Source organism: Saccopteryx leptura, chromosome 9 (assembly GCF_036850995.1).
Source record: "Saccopteryx leptura isolate mSacLep1 chromosome 9, mSacLep1_pri_phased_curated, whole genome shotgun sequence".
Taxonomy (NCBI): domain Eukaryota; kingdom Metazoa; phylum Chordata; class Mammalia; order Chiroptera; family Emballonuridae; genus Saccopteryx; species Saccopteryx leptura.
The window spans coordinates 89,180,300-89,192,860 of record NC_089511.1 but is presented as its reverse complement, the minus strand read 5'-3'; the positions used below and the strand labels follow the sequence as shown (position 1 = coordinate 89,192,860).

General features: G+C 41.5%; 1 protein-coding gene and 1 pseudogene across 2 annotated transcripts in view; both read right to left on the bottom strand.

Moving 5' to 3' along the window:
* SHLD2 (shieldin complex subunit 2) overlaps positions 1-12,561 on the bottom strand; it is a 67,804-nt gene that overhangs the window by 18,309 nt on the left and 36,934 nt on the right. For both annotated transcript variants that reach the window (XM_066349762.1, XM_066349761.1), the window contains 2 exons: positions 5,421-6,953; positions 2,590-2,697 (listed from right to left, as the gene is read on the bottom strand). In XM_066349762.1, coding sequence (XP_066205859.1) covers positions 2,590-2,697; positions 5,421-6,948 — 1,636 coding nt within the window. In that variant the 5' untranslated portion in view covers positions 6,949-6,953. The remainder of the gene's footprint in view (positions 1-2,589; positions 2,698-5,420; positions 6,954-12,561) is intronic.
* LOC136380726 (securin-like) lies at positions 642-1,352 on the bottom strand (annotated as a pseudogene).

Genomic DNA, 12,561 nt, shown 5'->3' with positions numbered 1-12,561 from the left:
TTTCCTTAGAATTGTATTTTATCTTGTAAAGTGTGATTAAATGTAAAATGTGATTTCATTTCTACAAAACATGTAGCTTATTCTTGACTCAGGTGAAATGCAAAAATAAGCTTGATATTTTTAACCAATAGAAATAGAATTATTTACTATCTCCAAAAAAAACCTTGCTCTGTTCCCTCACTTCTCTATTTTATTAATCATTTTTTTACCAATTAACCTAGACCAGTATTTCCTTTATTTTTTGACTCCTCCACTACCCTGTTATATCAAATTGGTTCCCTATCCTCTGACTTAATTGGGTCTTTCCTAACTATCCCAACCACTGCCATTCTTCCTCAAGACTTAGCATGTCACATCTGAAATACTCTAAAAGTAACCTAAGTGATTCTTTCCCTGAACATGCAACTGGAGCCATTCTAGCACCTGAGGCAGAGGCCATAGAGCCATCCTCAGAACCCGGGCCAACTTTGCTCCAGTGGAGCCTTGACTGCGGGAGGAGAAGAGAGAGATAGAAAGAAGAGGGGGAAGGGTGGAGAAGCAGATGGATGCTTCTCCTCTGTGCCCTGGCCGGGAATCGAACCCGGGACTTCTACACGCCAGGCCGATGCCTTTCCCCATTCTTTTTTTTTTTTTTTCAGTTAAAGAATTGCTTTATTAATACAAATTATTAATACATACACACGAACTATAAAGCACTTAGAAACTTAAATCTGAGTCATAGCAAACAGGCGGTAATTCAACATCCAGAGCCGACAGAATGCTTGAGGGAGACTCCAACAGATTGGACCCCCAGGGTGGAGAGGGCATCTTCAGAGGCGAAGGGGGGCCGAGGTGGAACAGCTCTTCGAGCTTCCTGTCCTCATCAAGGATCATGAGGGGCACCCCATTCAAGGGGAGCTGCGCTATCTGGTGTTCTTCGGGCAGGTCGAACCTCTCAGTCTTGAGGATTGAAGGGGAAGAATTTTTCTATTTCTGGAAAGGTGTCATCTGAGGCAGGAACAGAGCTCTTGGCTTTACCAGTCTTCTCAGCCACCTTCTTTTTAGCACCGAAGTCTGTCTGTTTCTGTTTGAGAGGTCCCTTGGTCTTTGAAGACTTTTCTGTTGTTCTGTTGACAGTTCCCAGAGCCTTCCTGGGAGCTTTAGGTATGGCTGGTGGAGCATCAAACACTTTGCCAACATGGGGTGTTGAAACCTGAGATTTCCCACCTAAAGCTCTGATAGGCCAGGGCCCCAGCTTCCGCCGGTCCTTAGGAGTCACAAGTGTGCCTGGTTCTCCATTCTCCTTATCCACAAAGATCACAGTAGCCATTCTGGATGCAGTTAGGATCAACAGCCAGAAGCGCCCAGGGCACAGCCTCTCCCCATTCTTAAAACAATCTTATTCCTACTTTCAGAGAACCTACCCAAAGAAATCCTCTCCTAGGTTACCCTGTTTAGGTTTTGCAACTCTCTGACAGACATAGTATGCTACTATTGTGGTAGATGTGTTATGGAAGATATAAAAGAAGACTAACCATATTAAAAAAGGCTAACTTTTTTTTTTTATTCAGTGAGAGGAGGGGAGGCAGAGACAGACTCCCATATGTGTCCCAACAGGGATCCACCCGGCAAGCCCACTAGGGGGCAATCCTCTGCCCATCTGGGGCATTGCTCCATTGCTCAGCAACCAAGCTCTTCTTAGTGCCTGAGGCAAAGGCCATAGAGCCTCAGCACCCAGGGCCAACTCATTCCAATCGAGCCATGGCTGCACAATGGAGAGAGAGAGAGAGAGAGAGAGAGAGAGAAGTGAGAGGGGAAGAGGTAGAGAAAGAGATGAGTGCTTCGGCTGTGTGCCCCAACTCGAAATCAAACCTGGGACATCCACAAGACAGGCCAACACTAGCACTGAGCCAACCAGCCAGGGCGACTTTGGAAGTTCTAGGACCAGGATTTAAATTCTAGTCTATCTGACTTCAGAGACTATAACTACCAGTTTATACTGTTTCCCTTACTTTATTTTTTTTTCTATTTCTTGGAGAAAAAGATAGCTGCTGGTTTCTTCATTCAACACCTTATTTTAAAGAAGCAAAAACAGATGCCAGAGAAGAAAGGTAATTCTTCCTACCAGCGGTAGATAGTAGACCAAGGATTCAAACCAGAGCTGTCTGACCATAACCCAGGCTTTTGTCATTACCTCAAGGATTCTTAGTCAGAGGCTCAGAAGTTCCATGGAACTCTGGAAGTCCATGGAACCACTTAGTATTATATGCAAAATTTTCTGTTTATCTACTTAAGTCCCTTTTTCTGGAGAAATGGCCTATACCTTCTTAAAGAGGTCTATGACTACCTAAAAGGTTAAGAACCACCACTATACTGAGTCTCTAAGAAAAGGAAACATGAACCCCAATATTTCTTAAAACACATGATTTACAATGAACAAGTTCATTTTTATAAATGCTATTTTCAGACTTACTAAACAAAATAAAGCAGTACTCTCCAACAAACTTATTTGGAAAAATTTTATAAAATTACCATTTCAACTCCACTTTTCTCTAATGTGTATATATACTTTAAATACTAAGATATAATTATATATAAAATATGCCTTACATTCTTCAGGCTGAACAGATGAATACCTCCCAAGATTTAATAACTGACTGGTAAATGTTGATTGTAGTATTGTCTCACCAATCCAATGACCTTCATGAATAGTAACATCTAAAAAGGAGGGGAAAAAGTTCAGATTATGCCACAAATTCCTTCATACTGTGGTTAATTTACTAATCATAGCAAAATATTATGCATACCTCCCAAATACCAGGCAGTTAAAGTTCAAATATATTAAATGATCTGCCTAAAGACACAAAATAATAAAATAGCAAATCTAAAATCTGAACGTAGGTATGTCTATATGTAGGTAAAATAACAAAATTGCTTCTGTATGTTCAAATAATATAAACATGGAAGCTCACTGCTCTACAGAGAATATAATGGTTTCTGTTTATTTTACATGAGATAAGTGCTATAATGCACATTTCTGATAAAAGCAAGTCATTCAGGATGAAGAAGCAAAATAATGATTCCATAGCAGTAGTACCTAGAATAGTAAGTGATATTCAGTCTGCATTTACCCCTTCTGCTATAAACATGAATATACTAGAAGGCACTCTTGAAGGGCTCTGATTATTTTTCCCTAAATAGCATGGAAATCACTTTCTTTGGATGTTAAAAGTGAAAGACTTGGAAGTAAGGAACACTTCCCAGTGGGGGAGCACTATACAATCTAAGATAGAGAAGAATCATGTAGTTGAACTAAACATACCAACAGGTAGTAAGAATTCAAAGTAGAGCAAAAACTGTAAGTTAGAGGCCAAGACAGAGTGATCCAGGCAGGATATTATCAGTGTATAAAATATTAGAGGAATAAAGATGTACTAACAGCAACAAATTAATTTGGAGATAATAAGAAAAACAAAGATGCATAAACTCCAGGTAATTACTTCCAAAGTTATATTCCAGACCTTCTTGGTTTCAAACCCTTTCACCCAAATATCCACAGTAGCCTGACGGGCACTCCTGGCCCCCAGACCTGGCCTGGCATGATCATGCTTTCCTTCTCGCATTAGCAAGCTCATTTGTTGACACTATGCTGCTAGTCAGTTCAATTAAAATGTGAGGTCACCCTGAACCGCTCCCTTACCATGTCACCAACCAACTACTGTTTTGTTTTTCCCCATTGATTTGAAAGAAAGAAAAGGAGAGAGAAAAGTATCAATTCATTGTTTCACATGGTTGTTACATTTAGGCGTGTACTCATTGATTGCTTCTCATGTGTCCTGACTGGGGGTCAAACCAGAGCTGTCCTGTTGACTCTGCCTCTTGAATGTACCCACAGCCCTACCACTGCTACTTGTTTAAATCATATGCCTGGAAGGTCAAATCATGATGAGCAAAGGGCTACTCAGTGAGAACCGATTCCAAACAAGAGGAGTTAATGAATTTACGGGGCAGCAAATAAGATGATATTACCAGTGGCCTGACCTGTGGTGGTGCAGTGGATAAAGCATCGACCTAGAAACGCTGAGGTTGCCAGTTCAAAACCCTGGGCTTGCCCGGTCAAGGCACATATGGGAGTTGATGCTTCCTGCTTATCCCCCCTTCTCTTTCTCTCTCTCTCTTCTCTAAAATGAGTAAATAAAAAAATTAAAAAATATTTAAAAGGATATTACTAGTGGCATGAGACTGCGCTAAGCCTGTCAGTCACAATTCCATGCTTGTCTCTTTATTAATTAGAGACAGCACCTGCCAATCTTACCCAACTACCAAGGTGTATTAGCTAAGGGGCTCATTCCCCCAGCATGCTATTTGGTAGAAACTACACAGTAATGATTGCCGTAATCTTCTCTTTTTCTAAGCTTCCGAGGCTGACCCTATACCTCTTCTCCATCACATTCTTTCTTCAGATGTGTTATTAAGCTGAATCAACTTCCTCCTGGTCTGAAATTCATCCTGAAAATGACTGGAATCTCTGCTCTAATACACTATGTATTGATTTTAAATAAATAAAGAAATATACCAAAATATTAAATTTCTTATGCCAGGCAAAAAAGCAGGATAAACCCTATATGGTCTTTATGATTACAAATACACAGTGAGGGTGTAGACTCCGGCTTGACTCTAGGTGAAAGTATGGCTCTGCCACTTCCTAGATGTATGACATTGGGCAAGTTACTTTCCTTCTTTGAGTCTGATTACTCAAACTGAAAAATTGGAACAATAACAAGCACCTTCTTCATATAGTTGTAAAATGTTAATGTACATGTAAAGTTAAAACACGGTTTGACTCACAGTAAATTCTCAATATCAGCTTTTGTATATGTATGTAGATAAATGTTAAGAGGTATGGGGAAGATAACTGGTAACACTCCAAAATTCTGCTGGTGGTTACATGAGGCTGGTATGACATCAGGAGTTCCAATTTCCATATTTCCAACTGAGGTTGATATCATTTCAATAATTAAAAAAATGCAATAGAAACTCCATTTATCTGTTCTCTCAATAAGAATGTAAAATGCAGAGCATTATTAGGGATTGAGCAAAGTAGTAAAAACACTGCCCTTTCATCATAAAACTGCTAATATCATTAAAGGGTTGAAAATAAGACCCATGCAGACAAGACCATAAAAACACAGAGCAAGCCTGAGAATAAGACCTAAATGCTTACAGAATGAATGAGCAGGAGGAGCAGCCAGGGCAGGCTTCTGAGAGAAGACAAGTGGACAGGAAGGACAGAACTAAGAAGGCAGGACACAGGCCCAGAGACTGGGGTCAATCATGCTGGAGCCCAAAGAGGCAGATGTGGGAGAAGGAGGCCTCAAGTAGGAGGGAGGAAAGCTTACAGCTTTATAAACTAAACTATCACTGTACCACGATGACCTTACCTGTGAGTAAAATTATATCTCCAGGAAACACTGTCAGTGCCCAAAACGCAGCAGTCCTCCACAGAAAAACATTCTTTTTAATTTCTGATTGGTCGATTATCACAATTGTTGCTAAAGGCACTTTAGAGCCAGAATTTGGTCCAGATTTTATAGTTATCTCTTTTACGTGACATGGAGATAACACCATGACTAAACAATTATACTTCTGACCTTTAGAATCACAATATTTTATTAATGAAGTATTTTTAATATCCTTAAATTTAGACACACTCCTCGGGTCCCTTGCTACAAGACAATATTCTCCTGCATTCGAAACCAACTTAATTTTCTTAGAAACTTGAAGGACTTTTAGATGGTCCAATTTCTCTTCAGAAGTCTGATTTCTTTTAGTAGAGCTTCTGCAGAAGGCACTAAGCTGGGAACACAGTATTCCTGAGCTACATGGCTCAATACATATCTCATTTGATGGCACTTTATCTTCAAAACTGAAAAGTTCTTGAGATCCTGCATTTTCTTCAAGATCTTTATCAGAGTTTATGTGAATGTGTCTACTTTTTGTTTCAGGAGAAATAGGACTAAAAAGTTCAAGGGAATATGCCTGGTTTTGTCTACTTTCAGGTCTTTCTGCAAAATCATCATCGGGCCAGATCAAATTATCTTTGGTCATTTTTGTTTCCCCATGACTTGCTTCTGGTTCAATCTCCACATTCACCATACCTTTATTTATAGGCTTCTCCCCTTTATACTTCCTTTGAGCTAAAAAGGCAAATTGGCTAGAGGTCATTATACTGAGAAATTCAGTCTCAGTGGATACCTCAAGGTCTGAGGCCTTCCCACCTGCTTCTTCAGAACTTGGCTTGTCTCCTGCTTTAGAAGAATTCTTTCCCAGACATCGGATTTGTGTTTCATGATGTTCTGTGGGCATACACTTTGTTTCAATAGTTCCTGGCCCTATAGTAATCTGTTCAGTACTAGAAACCAAACCTGTCAGAGCTGCACACTTAGGATCTAACTGGATGAAGCTGTTTTCAGTGTTTTGACCACATATATTTGATCGATCTTTATGCTGTTCCACTGTGATTTTCCTGTTTTCACTGAAAAGCTTTTGATGCTTTTCTTCTTCAGGTAAACACTGGACTCTATCCTTACATCCATTTATTTGGACATCAGAGTCAGTTCCATCACTCATCCCCAAGGGGTGACTCTTCTGGAATGTTAGAGTCTGTGTTTCAGAAATACAATGTATATAGTCATCTTCCACATGAACAGGTGTGTTCAAAGAGTTTGCCAGAAAATGACCACTGACACAATCTGGAGAGTCAGTAGCTTCTAGGACTGGATAATCTTCAAGATTTTTGTTCTTACGTTTTTCATCCTTCAGGTGTAAAGAATGTTGATGGTATAAAAGCTGAACTTTTTTCCAGGGGTCAGCAGTGGGCACTAAAGAAGTTGGTTCCCGTGACACTGTCATTTTCAATGGACCAGTTGGAGCACCCCAAAAAATGTGGGCTTCAGATCTTCTACTCATGGTTTCTGAAAATAATAGAAAACCTAAAATGAGTATTTTATCAAATTTTTATATCTTGATATTAACTTAATAAACTAAAAGCAAATGTAATATAAAGTATTAATCAAAAACAATAGAGGTGATTTATATTGGTACTCCATTCAATTATAAAATTCATAAATATAAAAGAAATCAGGAAAACAAATCAAAATATCCAGAAAAATGCTCATGTAAAGCCTCTTTAATAAATTAAATTAGAGAGGAAAAAGATGGCGATGGAGTAGGTTGAAGTTACACTCACCTGAATTGGAATTATAACTAAAATAGAGATGAACCAATCTGAATAACCCACTGAAGACGAGCTAAACAGATTCCTGTGACCAAGGACTCACAGAAGCAGCCACACAGAGACTGGGGGGAGGGGCAGAAAGGGCTGGCTGTGCTCCAGGGGCAGGGTGAAGATCCCCCTTAGGAGCTGGGGGTCTCCACCCCACACCAGGACCCCCAGCCAGAAGCACCAGTCAGAAGAGGCATCCACATAACATCTGGCTGTGGAAACCAGCAGGGATTCTGTCTGCCAGGGAGAGACAGCGGTCTCCTGAAGCCAATGTGCCCTCTTAAAGGGCCAGTGCACAAAGTCTCATTCAAAGCCACTAACCCCAGTCTCCAGCCGAGAAAGGGTAGCTCAGAGCCCACTGGATTCCTGGGAAGGCAGATTGGGTTATGTGGCTCTGGGAACAGATCTGAAGGGACAGCCACCAGGGTCCCTGTACTGAGTCTCTCTCCCATACACCCAAGATGCCATCTTTCTTGTGTCAAGCACAACCCCCAAACTGCATCAACCTGGGAGAACTACACAAACCCCACCCTCTGGCCCCCTGCTGAGCTCACCACTCTGTAGAGCAGGGGTCGGGAAACTTTTTGGCTGAGAGAGCCATGAACGCCACATATTTTAAAATGTAATTCTGTGAGAGCCATACAACGACCTGTACACATTACACATTATCCAATAAAAATTTGGTGTTGTCCCGGAGGACAGCTGTGATTGGCTCCAGCCACTTGCAACCATGAACATGAGCAGTAGGAAATGAATGGATTGTAATACATAAGAATGTTTTATATTTTTAACGTTATTAATTTTTTTATTAAAGATGTGTCTGCGAGCCAGATGCAGCCATCAAAAGAGCCACATCTGGCTCGCGAGCCATAGGTTCCCGACCCCTGCTGTAGAGGAATCTGCTACCTGGGCCAGTGGTGTAGACTTGCTTGGAGGGGTCTTGGGAGCAAACTCCTGGAGGATCAGAGAGGAACTTGAAACGAACTTGTATGGCTCTGGGACAAAGAACATTTCCCCTCCCCCCACTGTGTGCCTATGCAGGGGGTGCTTTGGCAGTGGCAGCACCCCCATCGCCCCAACCACCCATGCACAGACCAGAGCAGCAGCACCCCACCTCCCCAGGAGAGCTCCACCAGCCCCAGCAAAGGGAACCACAAGGTTAGAATCACAAGCTCCACCCTCCCCTCCAGATTCCTGCTGGCTCCACCTGCTGAGCTTGCAACTCTGCCAGTGTCTCCTGCTCCCCCCATCAGAAGACCCCCCCAGGCAGACTCAGAAAGATTGAGGCATGTGGCTCTTTAATAGTTTTTTAAAGGTTTTTTTTTTAATTTAAAAAAATTTTTTTTTATAGGGACAGAGAGAGAGTCAGATAGAGGGATAGATAGGGACAGAGACAGGAATGGAGAGAGATGAGAAGCATCAATCATCAGTTTTTCGTGCGACACTGTAGTTGTTCATTGATTGCTTTCTCATATGTGCCATGACCGCGGGCCTTCAGCAGACTGAGTAACCCCGGCTCGAGCCAGTGACCTTGGGTCCAAGCTAGTGAGCTTTGCTCAAACCAGATGAGCCCACGCTCAAGCTGGCAACCCCGGGGTCTCGAACCTGGGTCCTTCCGCATCCCAGTCCGACGCTCCATCCACTGCGTCACCGCCTGGTCAGGCTCATGTGGCTCTTTAGAGGGGCCATTTCCCCTCACACACCAGACTACTGCCACCATTCCTGTGCAGAGCCCTCTGTTCACAAAGCTAAACTGTGGTCTGTTTGGGCCTGAGGAACACTGCCAGCTTTACCCTGATGAATCACTGAGACCCTGCCCCATCACAAAGGTCTGAGGGCACTGGTGGGTGACAGTGGACCCTGGTGTATCTGTATCACTCTGGTGAAAACCACTCGCCCCTACCTGGTGACTCACTCACACAACACATATAACACCAGAAACTCTTTCAGTTATTGAGCCTAACAAGCAGCTAACCCATGAGGGCGGATCTCTGGGATTCTTTGAATTTTTCTGACCTGCCCTCAAGCTCAGTGCTGGTGGAAACCAGCCTTGGGACACCGCTGGGCCCCTCCCATGCACACCCATGCCCAGCAGAGGCAGCTGCAAACTGGATCACTTTGTAGCTCTAAAAAGGTAGCCCAGACTGGTCACAGGCAGTACCTGACATGGTCAGGCACTGGATCCTGTCTCAAGTGGTCCCAGAAGCTATACACCCAGTAGTTCACAACATATCCCAGAGCATGACCCAAGAAGCTCCATAAGCAGCACACAAAAGCAGGATCTTGGCAGACACTATACCCCATTTGGGCAAATTCAGCTTTATGGAATCAACCCCACACTAGCTCGTACATTGTGCTTGGGGGAAGATCCAGTCGAAGGGGCAACACCATCCATGGATAGCACCACCAATAGCAATTAAGACTCAACTACAGGGATTCCAAGATAGCTGCAGAGTAGGGGACCACTACCACTCACCTGTTCCTGGCCTCAAACCTGACTCACAGCTCAAACATTGAGCATTCAACAGGAATTACCAACTAAAGCTAGCTGAATTTGGTATAACCAAGAATTTACAAAAGAAGCCACATGGAGACTGGTAAGAAGGTAGATGTTATAAGGGAAAGTGGAGGGAATCTGTAGACTGAAACCAATAACTATAATGTATGGACCTTAATTACAATCTGATTTGAAGACAGAAATACAAACATATTATAAGACAATTGGAGAAAATGAAACTTTGATATTTTATAACATTAAGAGATTTAAAAAAAATTTTATTGACTTAAGAGAGAGAGAAAGGAAGGGAGAAATAAAGATTTGTTGTTCCATTCATTTATGCAATTATTGGTTGCTTCTTGTATATGCCCTTACCAGGGATCAAACCTACAACCTGGTGCATTGGGACAATGCTCCAACCAAATGAGCTACCTGGCCAGGGTGAGACTTTTCTTTTTTAGTGAGATGTTAGTGAAGCTATGTATGAAAGAGTTTTGCGCTGGAGATGCACAATGAGTATTTGCAGACAAAATGGTGTGACATCTCAGATTTTTTTTAGAGCACTAGGAGTGGAGAGGGAGTGAGGGTGTAGATGTAACAAGATGGGCCATGTGTTGACACCTGCTGAGGCAGGGTGAGAGAACACACAAAGGTTCACTGCATTAGTCACTCTATTTTTGTGTATGTGTTAAATATTCTATAATATGTCTTCTGTTTTTATTGTTTTTAAGAAGTACTGTTTCATTCCCACAGGACTGGAAAGAGGTATAACTAGTCTAATACTATTCTAGATGGAGAGCTCTTCACTACTGGTAGAACAGTAAATCGGTACATTACTCTGAAAACCAATTTGGTAAAGCTGCACACCACACCATTTCACCTCCAAGTTTCACAAGAAAACATGTACACAAGAAAACACATACAAGAATGATCATGAGAGACTTCAGAAGCAAAAAACTTAGAAGCTAAAAGTCCATGAATTGTTAATTGCATAAAACCATGAAATATTAAATGATACCATATGGAAACAAAAACAAATGACCAAGAGTTACAAGTCAACATGGATACATATCACAAACAAAACTTTATTTATATACATGTAGAGAGAGAGACAGGAAGGGAGAGAGATGAGAAGCATCACAACTTGTAGCTGTGGCACTTTAGATGTTCATTGCTTGCTTTCTTATACGTGCCTTAACTAGGGACTCTACTGAGCCAGTGACTCCTTGCTCAGACCAGCGACCTTGGGCTTCAAACCAGTGACGTTGGGGTCATGTCTATGATCCCACACTCAAGCCAGAGACCCTGCACTCAAGCTGGTGAGCCCGTGCTCAAGCCAGTGATCTCGGAATTTTGAACCTGGGTCTTCAGAGTCCCAGGCCAAATCTCTATCCACTGTGCCACCACCTAGACAGACTCACAAACAAAATTTTAAATGAAAGAAGCAATCTGAAGGATATGTAAACTATGAAATCAATATTTAAGCATTAAAATGAGCCTAAGAACAGAACACCAAATTCAGGATTGTGCCTGCCTTCATAAAGAAGGTACAGGAATGTACTGAATAGTTTTTTCTTTGTTTGTTTGTTTAACTATTTGTAGTTACAGTTGTTCCTATATTGTTTTTAATATAATTTTTTTAAAATCCTAGAGTAAAAAACATAAAGAACCAACATAAAATATATATAATTCTTTAAACTTCTATATTTTAAGTTTGATTGTATTATTTTCATAATAAATCTTTTTGTTTGTTAATTCTGGCTTTTCTTTCACAATCTGCAAACTGAATATGATGGTTTAATAGTTACATAACAATGTACCTGAATCCAACACTGCAGAATAAGAGCTGAGAACAATGGTGGCAGCTGTTAGTGTATTAACAGCCGAAACAAAGACACATTGCTGTGTTCAAACAGTTGATAATAGTGAGTTATTACAAAGGAAATAAAATTATAGCAAGTTTTGGTGTTGAGTTCTGATTCATAACAGAGGACTAAGCCCCATTAATTGCTATAACCACATACCCCACCCTCATCTGATCCTCACAGGAAGAATAACTTGCTTGCCCTGACCATAGCTCCATTGGTTACAGCGTAGTTTGGGTACACCAAAGTCCAACCAATGAATGCATGAGTAAGTGGAACAACAAGTTCATATTTCTCTCTCTCTCTGTCTCTCTTCCTTTCTAAAATCAAAAGGAATAACTTGGTATATATTTTGGTATATATTCGATCTACTGGTAATTACCTTTTTCCTCTTTACATGTCACTATTAACTGATTAGCCACTAGAGGGCCCCAAACAGCAAAACCTTCCAAGTTCAAAAGATCTAAAAGCCAAGTAGAAAAGAAATACAGTGTGTCCGTAAAGTCACAGTGCACTTTTGACCAATCACAGGAAAACAACAAAAGACAACAGAAATGTGAAATCTGCACCAAATAAAAGAAAAACTCTCCCAGTTTCATACCTATTCAGTGCAGTTCAATGTGGGCGCATGCACAGATTTTTTAGGGCTCCTTAGGTAGCTATCCCATATAGCCTCTACAGACTTCGTCACTGACTGATGGCCTACCAGAACAGGGTTTCTCCACCAAACTGCTGGTTTCCTTCAACGGCTTATCCCATCGAGTAATGTTATTCCTATGTGGTGGTGCTTCGTTATAAATGCGCCGATATTCACGTTGCACTTTGGTCACGGATTCGAATTTAGCGAGCCACAGAACACACTGAACTTTCCTTTGTACTGTCCACATCTCAACTGGCATGGCCGTGGGCTGCTCCACTGTATACACGGTGTTAGG